The following is a 13,819-nucleotide window of genomic DNA, read 5'->3' as shown; positions in this document are numbered from 1 at the left end:
GTTGTCGTAAGTCGTGGATTGTTTAGTAGAATTAACCTCTTTTCGTTCACAGTAGCAATTAGAGGAATGTGATCGGACTTAATATCTACTTCTAGATATGTTTCAACATTGAACTGAGGTGGCTTTTACTTGATGAAAATCCAATGTGAACATTTGATAAAGACACGGTGTTGTCGAAACAACTGTCATGTCATAATATATAATTTCGTGAAAATCTGAACTTTTAGTTCTTATTTATTTTGATGTTTCAACATGTTTTTGTATTTCTATATTCTCCAGAGATTTACCTCAAAGAAAGTGTTAGCCACTACCATTTCTTATTCCATTGCGAAAGTATTCAATCAATCTCCTCGTTCAATTTGTATGCCCAATCCAAACAGGCCAACCATATCACCATACTTATGCCTACCAATCTTTGCATTGAAATCACCCGTTACTATTATGTTCTTGTTGAGGAAACTTTTTGGAATGCTGGTGGTGATAGAACTCCTCTATTACTTCTTCAGACTTGTCTGCCGTGGGAGCGTAGACTTGAATAATATTTAAGTTGACAGGAGAATATATTTATTTATTCTCTCTGGTAGTGCTTTTAGCATTTGGATTAGCTATACTCATACTGCAATCTCCTCATCGCCCTGTTTGGGGGGGTTTTTTTGTTTGTCTTTTTTTCGAAATTAATATTATCAATTAATTAAAATTATATACTTACATCTCGATATATGACTTGGGAGGCACAGCCGAGTGTGTCGTTCACATGGGGAATAAAATGAAACAACACACTATTCCTTTAGTATTCATACAATTAATGGTAAAAGGGAACGATATATTTCACAATATAAAAAAACAGAAAACTCGTGAATAAATTAACATAATAATTAAGAGATTTGTAAAGTAAAATCACATTTAATAAATATCACATAACGATAACTTCATATTTTGTACAATTCGAGGTACAATCACACAAAGCGTTTGAATTGTTTGAGATACTCCGACTTCGCAATGATAATAATGTGATTTGATTCATGTTGATGGACAAATATCTGCTGTCAAGTTGGAATGGGGATAGTATGATCACCAATCTATCGAACTCGAACAGAAGTACTCCGTGTTTAAAGTCCCATAGAGAATCATATGATGGAAAAAAACATTTATTTTCAACAAAACTATACTTAAAACATTAAAATCATTTTTAATTAAAACAGTATAATATAAGTAATGAGTTCGATAGATGTCTGATCTCTATATATATAAATATATATATATAGTTTGGACCAAATAAACTTTTAATCTTGACTGACGCAGCTTTCATTTTCTACAAAGAGTCTTGGAGTGTCAAGAGACGGAGTAAGGCGAACCTCAAAAATGTTCAATACTCCGACACACATCAATTTAAAAAATGGTAACAGTCACATGCCTAAATAAAGAGGCAAATATGATTCGGCTTCTAGTTAGATGCAGTAAGTAAAAACAAGTATTTAGTATTAGCATGATTAGTAGCAGTATTATAGAATAATTTACTATTTAGAAAATTTTGTGGTTGCATATTAGCTGCATTTAACACATGAAACGTCAATGCGATAAAAATTTAGTTGGTCCAAACTATATCAGTAAGGTTTTAAATTTAACAATTAAACAATTAAATTTTTCGAATCACATAATTTAGTAAATCTTTTTACGTATGACTTGTTTTGTATGATTTATATAAATCGCTTAAGGAAAAAAAAAACGCTACCTACTTAATGAAATATTTTAGTCATTCTTTAGTGGTTAGTTAACTGTTTCTTTGGTATATAAATAATGAACATGTTCTTATTCACAAATAAATACCTTAAATGCAAGCTATTATTACTTATAGCAGAATATTAGCGAAATTTATGAGACCATGCATTGCAATGCCTTTATTTATTAAACGAAGAGGAGATCAAATAAACAAACAAAACTGTAAAATAATAACACAACTATATAGCCTTAACGTCAACCCGCGGTACGCTGGCAGGTGGTCCTATAAATTTCACTACCAAACGTTTATCGTACTATTTAATCGCTCTCGTCGGTGGGCAAATCAACTTCACCCATCTCGGTAATACTGTCATCATCTGCGACGTAAGTCAAAACGAACTTCAAATTAACGGGAATATTTTCCGGATTTGCAACCAGCATTATCTGCGTAATCGCCGCGGGAGGCAGAAATGGATTGAACGCTGGAAGTTCTCTGGAAGATGGTTGCTGGAGTTTTAATTTGCAACCCTAGATCCAATACACCATATATTAACTTCTTATTTTATCCATACAACAATATGTATATCGATTTGTCATCGGTTTGTTAAATAAGATTTATAATGCAACAAAATGTTTGTTTATTATACAGGGGAGTCCGTAATGAATGCGTCAAAAAGCAATCTCGGTATAAGCTCGGGAAAATAACGTAACGCTAATTAATGAGATACAAGGCGTTAATGTCAGGTCATTTTTTGCTAGTATCGGTTTTTCTCAAGATTATGATAGAGTGATGCTATTGTAAAAGCGTACTTTGGTCTTAGATCTCCGCATAGAAATATAAATACCATAAACTTAATGAGAATAATTTCGAATATTGTTTTAGAAACTTAAACCTAAATAAGTTCAAACCATAAAAATTCCATTCCATTATTATTATTGCTGTTAGTGTTGATGTTTAAGTCAAAAAGCTGTACTGCATTTATTTCGATATTTTTTTTTATTAAATGTGACACAAGTTTTTGCAAGTTTCTGACATGGGAATACACGGGTTACTCTCATTGAGTGATATTTGAATAACGCATATTTTTATTACTTGTTATTGGTCATTAGCCCTGTAGCATATTAACCACTTGAAGTTATTTTTAATTATTCCGTTCGAAAATAACAGTAACATATCTTTCATTTAGATGAAGGAATGTCAAGGCTAATGTCAATGTGAATGTCTTCATTTCGAATCCACAGCTCCTAATTAATTGTTTTTGATTCGAAAATGTGTTTAATCTAAATAAATGTGGTATATCTCTTTTACTTACAAATCTTCTCTCGTAATAGTTAATTCCACATCTCCAAAAACCCACGAATCTAAGTTTTCATAGTGATATATCAAAAACTATAAAGAAATCACAAGTTCGCGAATTAAACCCTGTATCTCTTTAAAGAGCGCTGGTTTATTAAGGCAATAAGCGTTAATAAGATCTAAGCAAATTTTATGTAAATCTTTTTTCAAATTTAAATATAATAGTAAATGTAAATTAACCACCGTAATTATTTTTTTACATTATAATGAAATAAAATAAGACTTATATTTTTGTAAATGTTGATAAAACTGAAATATTTCAAAAATCACCTATATATTTAATTTTTGTTGGAAAATCCAATAGAATAAAATTCGTGATTTAGTTACATAGGGGATGGCACGAAATATATTTTTTTGGTAACGATATTCACTAAAAATAATTCAGCACGTAACGCCCCCGACCATATTTAGACAAAATTAGTATTAGATGTATTATCTTTACTTTAAAACTTTTGAAGTTAAATAAAAAAATCGAAAACTAAACTGACACTTTTGGAATAAGGAAAAAAGTATCCAAACTTTTCAAAATCATGAGGATATTTGTTTTTGCGAATTATGGCACCGTTTCCATAATTATAATGTTTTTTTAAACGGTATTTGGTCATTTAAAAAAAAATCTGTTTGTTCAGAATCATAGTGTTTAATTTTCAAAAAATTTAAAATAACAGCTGGAAATAATTATGAACACTTTGATTAAGTAGTTCTTGCAGGAAAGCAGAAGATTATGTCAAAATTATTAAATCACGAGTTTAAACGATTAAAAAAAAAATTCAAGTAATATAAATTTCATCTCGGTAAAAACATTTTATTATTAATTTATTATTAAGGCCTGTTTGGTTTTAATATTTCACGTTTTATAATGGAAAAAAATAATTGTATGGAATATCAGTCTTACTGCAAATAAATATTTAGAAATTAATGAAAAAATCGTCGATCGAAAAAGAAGACGATGGAGCAACAAGAAGGAGCTCCCGCTCATAATGCGCTAATTTCATGTATTTTGTATATCTTTACGTGCTGATACCTTCAAAATAAAATATATGGCGTTCAGTAGCAAACAATGACAAATTGAACTGCCATTGAAACAGCTTGTAGAGAGATACAAGCACTGGAACAATGCATACTTCACAGTTTTGAAACCATTAAATCCCGCAATAGCCATTGTCATATCACACCGTTTGAAAAATATACTGCGTCATTTTTCTCATCTAGATGTAACAAATGCCACAGTTTTGGTTTTCAAGATACAGAACATCAGTCCTAAATACTTTTCAATTCTAATAAAATTAACTCCTATGTTTTGATTCCCGCTTAAAAAAAATTAATTTCACATTTAATTTAAAGAATGATATTAAAAGTTTTGGTCTTTTGAAAAAGATTTATCACCTCACGTTCGTTGTTAAACTTGGAAATTTCGGCCTGCAGGACAGGCTTCTAGGGCCTTTAAAAAATTAATTGCAAGATGTTGCTGTGAACAACATAAGATTGGTTTCTGTGCATGTTACGTCTGGCGTTCCACACTTTGGTCCCTTGCAATTTGTATGATATAGGAATTTGTTTCTGGACTCTCATTGCACACTGATGACTTTAAGATTTCTACTGTCGTTAGTTCGCCTTTAATCATAACAAATTTAAAACAGATTTTCTGAGTATCCCATTCTGTATCGGACTCAACTTAAATGTTAAGAAGTGTGGCTATATAGTTTTTTCTAAACTGAGCCTTTCAAGAAATCCAAATGTGAATTTAAAATTAAACAATAAATATGCAATTGAAACGTGTTGATATTGTTGAAAATTTAGGGGTTATTCCGGATTCTAAACTGTTGTTCGAGTCCCATGTAGGATTTATTTTGCGAACTACTCAGGGCTTTAAGAACCCAACTTCCCTAATTACTTTATATTGCAGCATGGTAAGAAGTACTCTGGAGTATTCATTAATAGGATATTTTCTTTGCTTATAAGATAGCAAATAACCTTATTGATACAGAGTTTTGTGTGAGCTATATTCTCTTTTGAAATAGAACAGACTAACTTTAAGTGCAGAAAATTGTCCAAAAGCCTTTTCGCATAAGAAAAGTAAAGGGTCCTTTGATCTTTTGCACTCACCTTCGGAACGACGGCTTGAAAAATGTACCCGGACAATGGCACATCCTTTTTGCTTATCGTACTGAGGACGTAAACCGAAACGCCCGACCTAGGCCGATCCTTCGCCAGATGAATTAAAATAGTAACTCCGTTCTTCTCCTCCATCGCTGTGATGGACTTTTTTGAGCTGGGTTTAATCTCCTCCAATCTTATAGACACGTCGTTCAACTTTAAGCTGTCGATCTTGAGGTCGGTTTTATCGTTTTTTTCAGCACTAATGCCTTGTTTTAAATCGTTACCAATACCAGATGTACATTTGGAAATGTCTTCCGATATATCTACCAAACAGTCGTCCGTGACGTCAGCATTACTCTCTGTAGAATTGGGCGCCTCTGTTAGCAATTTGGTATTACTTTCATTTTGACACTTTTCTAACAAATAATTGAGATCTAATTGGAAAGATTCGTCGGTTTGGGATCGCGAATGGTCGTTAGTCTTGTAAAGGTTCATAGGTATCTTCCCTTGGTGCCTGAAAACCGCGTTATAATTAAATTTGCAACACTTCTTACTTACAGTCGATGACGTATGAACAGAATGGATAGCGCTAACGGGCATCAAAAATCAATGACAATAAACAGTCTACAATCTAGGCTGCCAGTTTAATATAAGTCAACATGAAATACGGACATTTATAAACATTTTTTCTCTTATGTTGGTAACAGGGAATTTTTTAATTCCGAAATATAATGGAGAAACTTTAAGAGCAAATTCAGCAGATAAACATAACTTTTTTTCACTCTCACGAGCTATATACAATATTCTATTCAAAAAAGTTGCTCAGGTCAGTGTAGGGGGTTTATTCATGATATGGCTTGCATATAAAAGATTGAAAATAATACGTGTCTCTTCGGGGGCATCCAGTCTGAACCTTTTACCCTCTTATCTGGTGCCCTTCAGCAATCCCATCTGGAACCTTTATTATTTGTTATATACAGTATGTCCACAAATAGGCAAATAAACTAAAAATTGAAAAATCCGCAAAAAAGATTTTGCTTACTTTAAAAATACGGTTCGCAATACATAACGTTTGTTTTTTTATACAGACTACGAAAATAATACAAAAACATAAAATTTGCTAAAGACTAAAGTGGTCTTTTTCATCGCTTAAAAACACAACGTTCAATATAAATGTTGCTTCAAATTTGAAAATATATCATATTGCAGATTTTCAAGCAAAAATTCAAAATTTCGACTCAAAACTAAAATATTTCAAAGTCTCATTCCATTTGATTGCACCTTTCGTAATTGTGTCAAAATAAGAAAAAAATGCAACAGACAATATTTATAATACAAAATAATGTTAAAGTTTCTCCATTATAATTCGGACCGCCGGTATGCCAGTAGTAATAATGCCTACCTACCTAAAGCTTGAAGACTGTAAATTTTCTTTCGATAAGTGCTCGCTTAAAACGTCTAGCTCCTCAAGCGCCTTAAATTTATTATTCCTGTTACCGTTTTGCTCCATGGGAAACGATTTATCTAAACAAAACGCAACGCTATTGTCGCATTTTCAAAATTTTGAAAACATCTTACCAGACACTGAGACAGAAATGGGTTTTAAAATGTCCCTACTGTTGACCTTGTCTTGTCCTTCAAACAGATCGCACAAAACGTCGATAGATTTGACGTAAATTTGATCACACACAGAAATGTTAGGCGAGCAGTGCTTTTGGGGCTCACTGTTATCCATTTTGATCAGAGAAATGTCACTAGAAGACGGATCGGATTCTGAAAATGGTGTTGCCACGTTCGATTGAGAAAAACTAGCCGGTTCGTTTAGGAGAATGATTCTATGGTACTTCGATAGAGTATCGGTTACTTCGTCGCTCGTTTTTGATATTGAATCTGTAAATAAAACGCGTCATACAAACTCAAAAAGGGTATACAAAACTGTGGACTATCTTCAGAGGTCCGTTTACGAAAAAGTCAACAAGATTCTATCTGCTGTCGCTGCATTGTTACAGAGATTTACTCAAGACTTATAACTAAAGCGGAAAAAGAGAAAATGTTGGAAATTATTTTTAATTTTCTAGAATGGCAGCCAGGGGGCGTAATCGCATTCTTCAATTTTACATCCCTTTTTTTGAGAAATCATCTTATATTACAGATAACTAAAATGAACACCGTTTTAAATCAGAAATGGCTGAATGATTGAACGCATTTTGTTAAACTTGGAGTCGTTGAGAAGGCAGACGGAAGTAATGTCGCCAGCTTTGGGAATTTCCAGGATTAAATGCATGACATTTAAGTACAATATATTACAATAATTAAAAGCAATAACACAGATAAAAAACACTGCGTTTTAATGCAGGAGACTCAATCGCATAGAATTTATACGTATCAGAGAGATATGGACAGTTAATAATAACAAACTACTGTTAGATTTGTATGAAAAGTACAAAAAAAAATGGGTACAGTTCAAGTAAAAGGTATAAAACAAAAGTGAACTATGGTAATATATATACAACACAATATTAATGGGAAAAGAGATTGCGATTTTGGTTGTCTACAATGCTACATCAGATAGTGAAAGGGTGAGAGGTGTAAATAGTGTATAGTGCAGATAAAAATGAATTTTTAGATTATTCACCTTTGAATTATACAGGGTGCACCAATTCTTCGGTATCGACACTAACTTTGAAATTTTAAATGGAACACCCTATATTTTATTGGGATTTTCGATTTAGTGATAAAAACACAGACAATTTTAATCCGGCCTATTTGATTTCCGCACTGTTTACAAAATTTAAGGTTACGTTAATTGTGATTGAATTCAACGTATTAAGAAGATCCAGCGAAATAGATATTAGGTTAACTAGTAATATTTGGAAAAGGGAATATATACACACACATTTGATTAATTTTCGTAATTTTCGCTTGTAGAATTATTCCGGGTGTCTTTTTTTATTCGTATACTACCAGCATTGGCGGAAATGGAGTATATATATAAAACAAATTGTAAAATTCCAACGTTTAAAATATTATGCGGCGTATTTATGTATTTTATTATTTTTATTTATATATTATTCGTCCTTTAAATCTTACTAGATGTAAAATAAAAGGTTTTCTTAAATTATTTGCAATATATTTTTGTCTTAAACATTTTTAATTTAGTTTTTTTTAGGAATGAAAACTGTTTGTTACATTGTTTTTAAATATGTTGGGATTTGCAAATATCGAAACTAATACATTAAAACCTTGTGTATATATTCCTTTTGCAAATATTACTAGCGCGAGCTTTTCTTAATATGCTAATTTTTAATTCAAAAACGTAATAAAATATTGGGTATCAGATATAAAATTCAATTTTAACTTCTTTGTGAGAATATAGAATCCGGAGTTTATAGGACCCCTAAATTTTAAATAGAGTAATATAAAATGAAAGTAAAGTTTTCCAAAGAAACTTCCACAGGCTACGGTAGTACTATTTACAAATTCCTGCTGCGTCATTTGTTAATCTTCTGTTAAGCTCTGAAGAAGTCAACAGGATGATTAGCGAAACGTTAACATGTTTGACTCAACAAAAAACCGACGCAGGAGAAATCCAGAAGTTTTGTAAAAAGTATGAGCAAAACTTTTCAAAAATCTTGAGGAGTTTCATAAATATTTAATTTGTTCCATTAAGAAAAAACTTTTGTAATACGTTTTTTTGAGACACCCTGTATAAGCCTTCAAATTTTCATTTCAACTTTTATTTTCTAAAATCTGTAGTTACGGCTGTAGACGGATGGCGAAACATAAATGACATAATAAATTTAGTACTCCCCGTATATAGAATCACAAGAAATAATTATACATTTTTGGAACATAATTGATGTCTCAAAAATGGAAATAAGTAGATATAAAATATTTCAAAAATTTAACTTTTATTTGCTAGTTTAGGTTTTTGTGTGCTGCAGTGAAAATGGAGCAATAGTAAAGGAAAATTTAAGCACACACACACGCGCACATATCGAGAATACGTAATTTATAAAAAATCCTTACCAAACAAATCAGATGGACATTGATTATTATGGCAGGCGATGGCTGTTAGATTAGGTCTTAATCTGACGAGATTATCATAGAGCTCCTTCATCAGGTCTAACTCACTAGTGGTGGTAATACCTTTTTTGTACGAGCCCAACATTTCGTTGAGTAATTTCAGATTATTTTGGACCGATTCCAATTCCGATATCGCCCTGCTTTTTAAATCGGATAATTTTTCTTCCTGTAAGTCAACTTTTTTATATTAGTGTTATATAAAGCTTTATTTTTATACTTACCAGACTAGGCCCAAAAATCGACAATTTTGTTTTATGAAAATTATATCGATAAAATCATTCAAAATGACGAAAAAAATATCGTGAAATTTTGAGCCTTTAATATCAATGCCCTTAATGTTATTTTAAATTTAAATTTCTTTGTCCTGGTCTAATTATTGTTTCCTAACAGGAGAGTTATAAATAATTATTGAACTGTGAAACTTACTCGACTTAGCCGCATTCCATAGGCGTACCAGTGCACCTGATGATTGAACGTGCACCTGATGATTGAACAGATTAGCTAATTAGAGTTATAATTACTCTCCGGCAATTGTTGCCAAAGCTTTTCCTTGAAAATAGCTAGTGTTTCTGAAGTTGTTGGAAAAAAATAACATCATTTATTGGCTTACTTTAAATAGGGCGCAAATTCAGAAAGATATGTTGTAAAACCCCCTTTTTTACTGGGAATTGTGAATTTTATTAAACCTATTTGTATGAAATTTGTCATCAACGAAATCGCTTTAATACGAAATATTACGATAGTTCGCGTTGTGTCATATAATTATGAATTATACCCAACTGAACTGTTATGGGCGCAAGTAAAAGCGTTTATAGCAAGGTATAACACCACTTTTCGCGTCGAACATATAATTAAAATAACATGCTAGAAAACACTGTAGGGACCCTTATTATTTATCTGGACTCCAACAACTATAGTTCATCTCATTCCTCAGAACATGATAACTAAAATTTAAATATGAAGTTGTATTGTAAATTGTAGACAATAATGATATTTATTGCAATTTATTTTAATTTCAAATTACTTTCGTTCACCAAACTCTTCTTTCTATTATATGCAAATCGGTGTGATCCTAGTTTAGAAACAATTTGAGGTATGTAGCTCAATTAAGAACTAAAATACGGAATTTAATAATCCTCAACATTCCACATTTACATTTTATTACTCTCGCGCATTAAGAAACGAAATATATTTTTGTTGAAAATTGAATTTTCTATAAAAAAAAATCATCGGACGACCCGTTTCCAAGAAATTAAGCTTTACAGGTAAATACATTTTTCATTTTGGAATTTTTTAAGTGACACACACATCTACTGATTTTTAAAAGAAATTAATGCTCTACAACAAAGGTGTGTTAATATATTTGTTAGTTATAACTTCCTAAGCACTATGACGAGTGAATGAAAACACTTTGTCGTTTTCTAACATCTTAACCCTAATATCTATTGCATGGTCTATTGCAATTGCATACTGTAAGTCATTGTTTATTAGACATAAAATAATGACATATTCGCAAGGGGTTGAATTCTGATAGGTATGACACATGGAGTTCAAATAATCTACGCATTCCGAAATACATTTATCAAACATCAAAACAAATTTATCCCAACATAAAATTTATATAACACAAGGGCTATCAGATGTAAGTGATTTTTTTAAAGATCATCACTTGTTGAGAGGCTTTGTGCATTGATTGTTATTTAATGTTTGTTCTGTGATATATACATATGAATCTATATTATGTGATGTATACATTTGATGGGTTAACTTTTTTTTTATTCCAGTATGACTTGCTACAATGTTATTGTAAAGTAGTCAATAAACTATCTAAAACAAGTTACAAATAGATATGAATTTGTCTATATTAGTAAATATAACATATTAATATACTAATGAGTAAAATATTGTAAATAAATAATTTTCAATAGAAAAACAACATTGACATTTTTAAAATTATTTTGGTGATTTTATTGATGACATAAATTTAGATGATATAGATTAGAAATTTAAATCAATGAGTGGAAAAAATTCGGTGACTGAGGAAAAAGACGAGGATCTCATTTCTTTAATTTCAATCGTGAATAATATATCAAAAATAACTTTTTTTTTTTACTTTTTTGTACAGCCCTTTAAAAAATCAATATTATTATTTTTTAAATATTGAGTTGTTGGTTAATTACAAAATTAGAAAATGAACAAACTTTATTAATATTAAGACTTGATTCCTTAAAAACTGCTGAGCATGAGAATTCATTGATCCGCGTTTTTTTTTTATAGAAAATTTAATTTCCTGCAAAATATATTCAGATAACTATTTTCACTTCAATTGTTTGGCTGTTTCGATGGAATAATGAGGTCAAGACAAAAAAATTAAAAATAAAAATGATAAGACCTCTTCTCAATAAAATTTAGTGCTTAAACTTTCAGGATATTTTTGTCCGTTATTCTAAGTGCTTGCTTTTAGTCCAATCTAATGCTTACAATTAAGCAACATTGGCAGGATTGGAGACAAAAAACGTGAAAATAAAATTAAAAAACATGGCTACATAAAGATGCTTTAAACAAAAAAAAGTAGAAAATTGACTCAAAATTACCTCCTTTACCATACTTTTAATAAGCCAGTTAGCCGCCTGGATATCTTCAGGATCTTTACTTTGTAACAACTTCCTTAAAATATTTGACTTTTCCTCATCATGGAAAACAGATCCACTTACTTTTTTCTTCTCATATAATAAAGCTTCTTGAGGAATGTTTGGATTGGGAATATCTTTGACAACACCCTGCTTCTTCAACATATCAAAAGCTTCCTTAATTTTCACCTCTTTCGGATAATCCAAAGTCCATATATAGAGCAGTTCAAGTATTCTCACTTTAACCGATAAGGGCGTTTTGGATCCTAAATATTTTGGAGATACAAGCTTGATCATTTCGTTTAAAAATCGGAATTTCCCTACTTCGTTTTGAAACGGAGTGCCACATTTCGACATACACAAATCCAATACATTCAAAGTGAACAATACTTCTGCTTCATTTCCAATTGGAAGCCTACTAGCAAAAACTTTTACCCCGATCTGTGTCCCGTCCTTTTCTTTATTAACAAGCGCGCAAAATGCGTCTACTGCTGCACTATCGATAACTGTATTATTAGGATTCGTGGCTCGTACTAAAATGAGAAAGAAGTAATACTGAATCACAGTTTCTCTCCAAGCACCTACAAAGCAATGCTTCCAAACTAATCTGAGTAACTTGGCTTGAAGTCATTGTATTCATCAACCTGATTTCCGATAGAAATGTAGCTAGTTGGTATTTCTCATGTATATTCGATCGAATTTTATTTACAAAATCCTAACCCACTGCATAGCAATATTCCGATATCACCCCTGCTCTGTGCGGGTCACAGAATACTGTTCTTTTTCATTCTATTAGCCCTATAATTAAAGCTTTATAAGAATAAGGTTAACGATTTTGGTGACAGGCCGACACAAACTATGATTTGATATCAAAAACAATTAATCCCTAGTTCCAACTTGGACTTTGACCGACTTAAAAAGAAACGGCTACCCCTCAATTTCGCCGCAGACCATCTGAGACGCCTCCAACCGGCGTGAATAATGAAAATGAAAGTTCCGAGCAATACAAACCTGCGTTGCTGACTTTCTTATTGAATTCTAAATCGAGATAAACAATTACATTAGGTATCCAAAATCGTCGTTTGTTTATTTTTACAGTAATGTTCTGCCTATATATAAATTTGCAAGTTATTATAAATGAGAAGTGAAAAATACTTTTTTTAGATGACTTCAAGAAACTCTTATTTTTACTCAACATTTCTTTGGTTATCTTGGATTGCATTTGCATTGCTTGTTCCAGCTTACGCTTTTAAATTATTCAGATAACTATTTAATAATTTAAACAACAAATGCGGCATCAATAAATTATAAACAAAGTTTTATTCTTTATTTCTAAATTTAATTTAATTGGGTTAATATTTTTGAACAAATCACACCTATTCACAGGTTTATTATTTGGAGAATCGCTTTCATTGTTTCATTCCAAGTCCCACCTTGCAGTTCTCAAGCAGAACCGTCCTTCACGTCAGAGTTTTTTCTATTGAGCAAACATTTTTGGGAAAAATTCTGTACCACCTTATCGTCTAATTCGAAATTCATGATTTCTGTCAAAATATTTAAATTCGAATTTTTCAATCGACCGATTTGCGACACGCTTTCCGAACTGTATGAGTGGTTAGCCACAAAAGAAGAGGCGGGATAACTTTCTTCGTCTGGCCGAATGATTCTATTCGTTGTGGAATGTGGGGGTAAAGAAGAACGTTCTTTATCAGCTGATTTATTATCCGCGCCGCATTTAATATCTGTGATTTCGCTATAGGATTTCTTTTCCATATTTAATTTAGTTATTTCTCCATTGTTGCCACAGTCTTCTTTTAATCTTGTTATCATACGTTCATTTCTTTCTTTTGGCGACTTGTCATATTGTGACCCACTTACAATGCTTTTAGCGACACTGGAAGTTTTATGTGCTATGGTACTATTTTGG

The 13,819-nt window shown here is 31.6% G+C and overlaps 1 protein-coding gene across 2 annotated transcripts; it reads right to left on the bottom strand.

Annotated features, from left to right (window-relative positions):
- Positions 1-788: 788 nt before the first annotated feature.
- LOC132703075 (ADP-ribosylation factor-binding protein GGA1) lies at positions 789-12,803 on the bottom strand. Of its 2 annotated transcripts, none has more exons than XM_060672129.1 (7): positions 12,478-12,803; positions 11,857-12,425; positions 9,206-9,428; positions 6,755-7,066; positions 6,583-6,700; positions 5,183-5,690; positions 789-2,247 (listed from the first exon to the last, which is right to left on the bottom strand). In XM_060672129.1, the coding sequence occupies exons 1-7, from the start codon at positions 12,530-12,532 to the stop codon at positions 2,038-2,040; spliced, it is 1,995 nt and encodes a 664-aa protein (XP_060528112.1). In that variant the 5' UTR covers positions 12,533-12,803; the 3' UTR covers positions 789-2,037. The 2 variants fall into 2 exon arrangements, with proteins under 2 accessions (XP_060528112.1, XP_060528113.1); XM_060672130.1 differs by having other exon boundaries at positions 11,977-12,425.
- Between the last annotated feature and the right edge of the window lie 1,016 nt (positions 12,804-13,819).

This window comes from Cylas formicarius, unplaced genomic scaffold (genome assembly GCF_029955315.1).
Source record: "Cylas formicarius isolate icCylForm1 unplaced genomic scaffold, icCylForm1.1 PGA_scaffold_6__28_contigs__length_40554024, whole genome shotgun sequence".
Taxonomy (NCBI): Eukaryota; Metazoa; Arthropoda; class Insecta; order Coleoptera; family Brentidae; genus Cylas; species Cylas formicarius.
Note: the sequence above shows the minus strand (reverse complement) of the source record. Positions and strands in the feature narration are given on the sequence as shown.

Bases quoted from the DNA above. Each gene is read 5' to 3' on its own strand.
- LOC132703075 (XM_060672129.1), bottom strand. From the start codon at position 12,532: ATGAATACAATGACTTCAAGCCAAGTTACTCAGATTAGTTTGGAAGCA. The intron at 7,067-9,205 runs GTAAGGATTTTT...TTTTATTTACAG, and splicing joins ATGTCCATCTGATTTGTTTG to ATTCAATATCAAAAACGAGC. The intron at 2,248-5,182 runs GTGAGTGCAAAA...TATTGGATCTAG, and splicing joins TTCAAGCCGTCGTTCCGAAG to GGTTGCAAATTAAAACTCCA.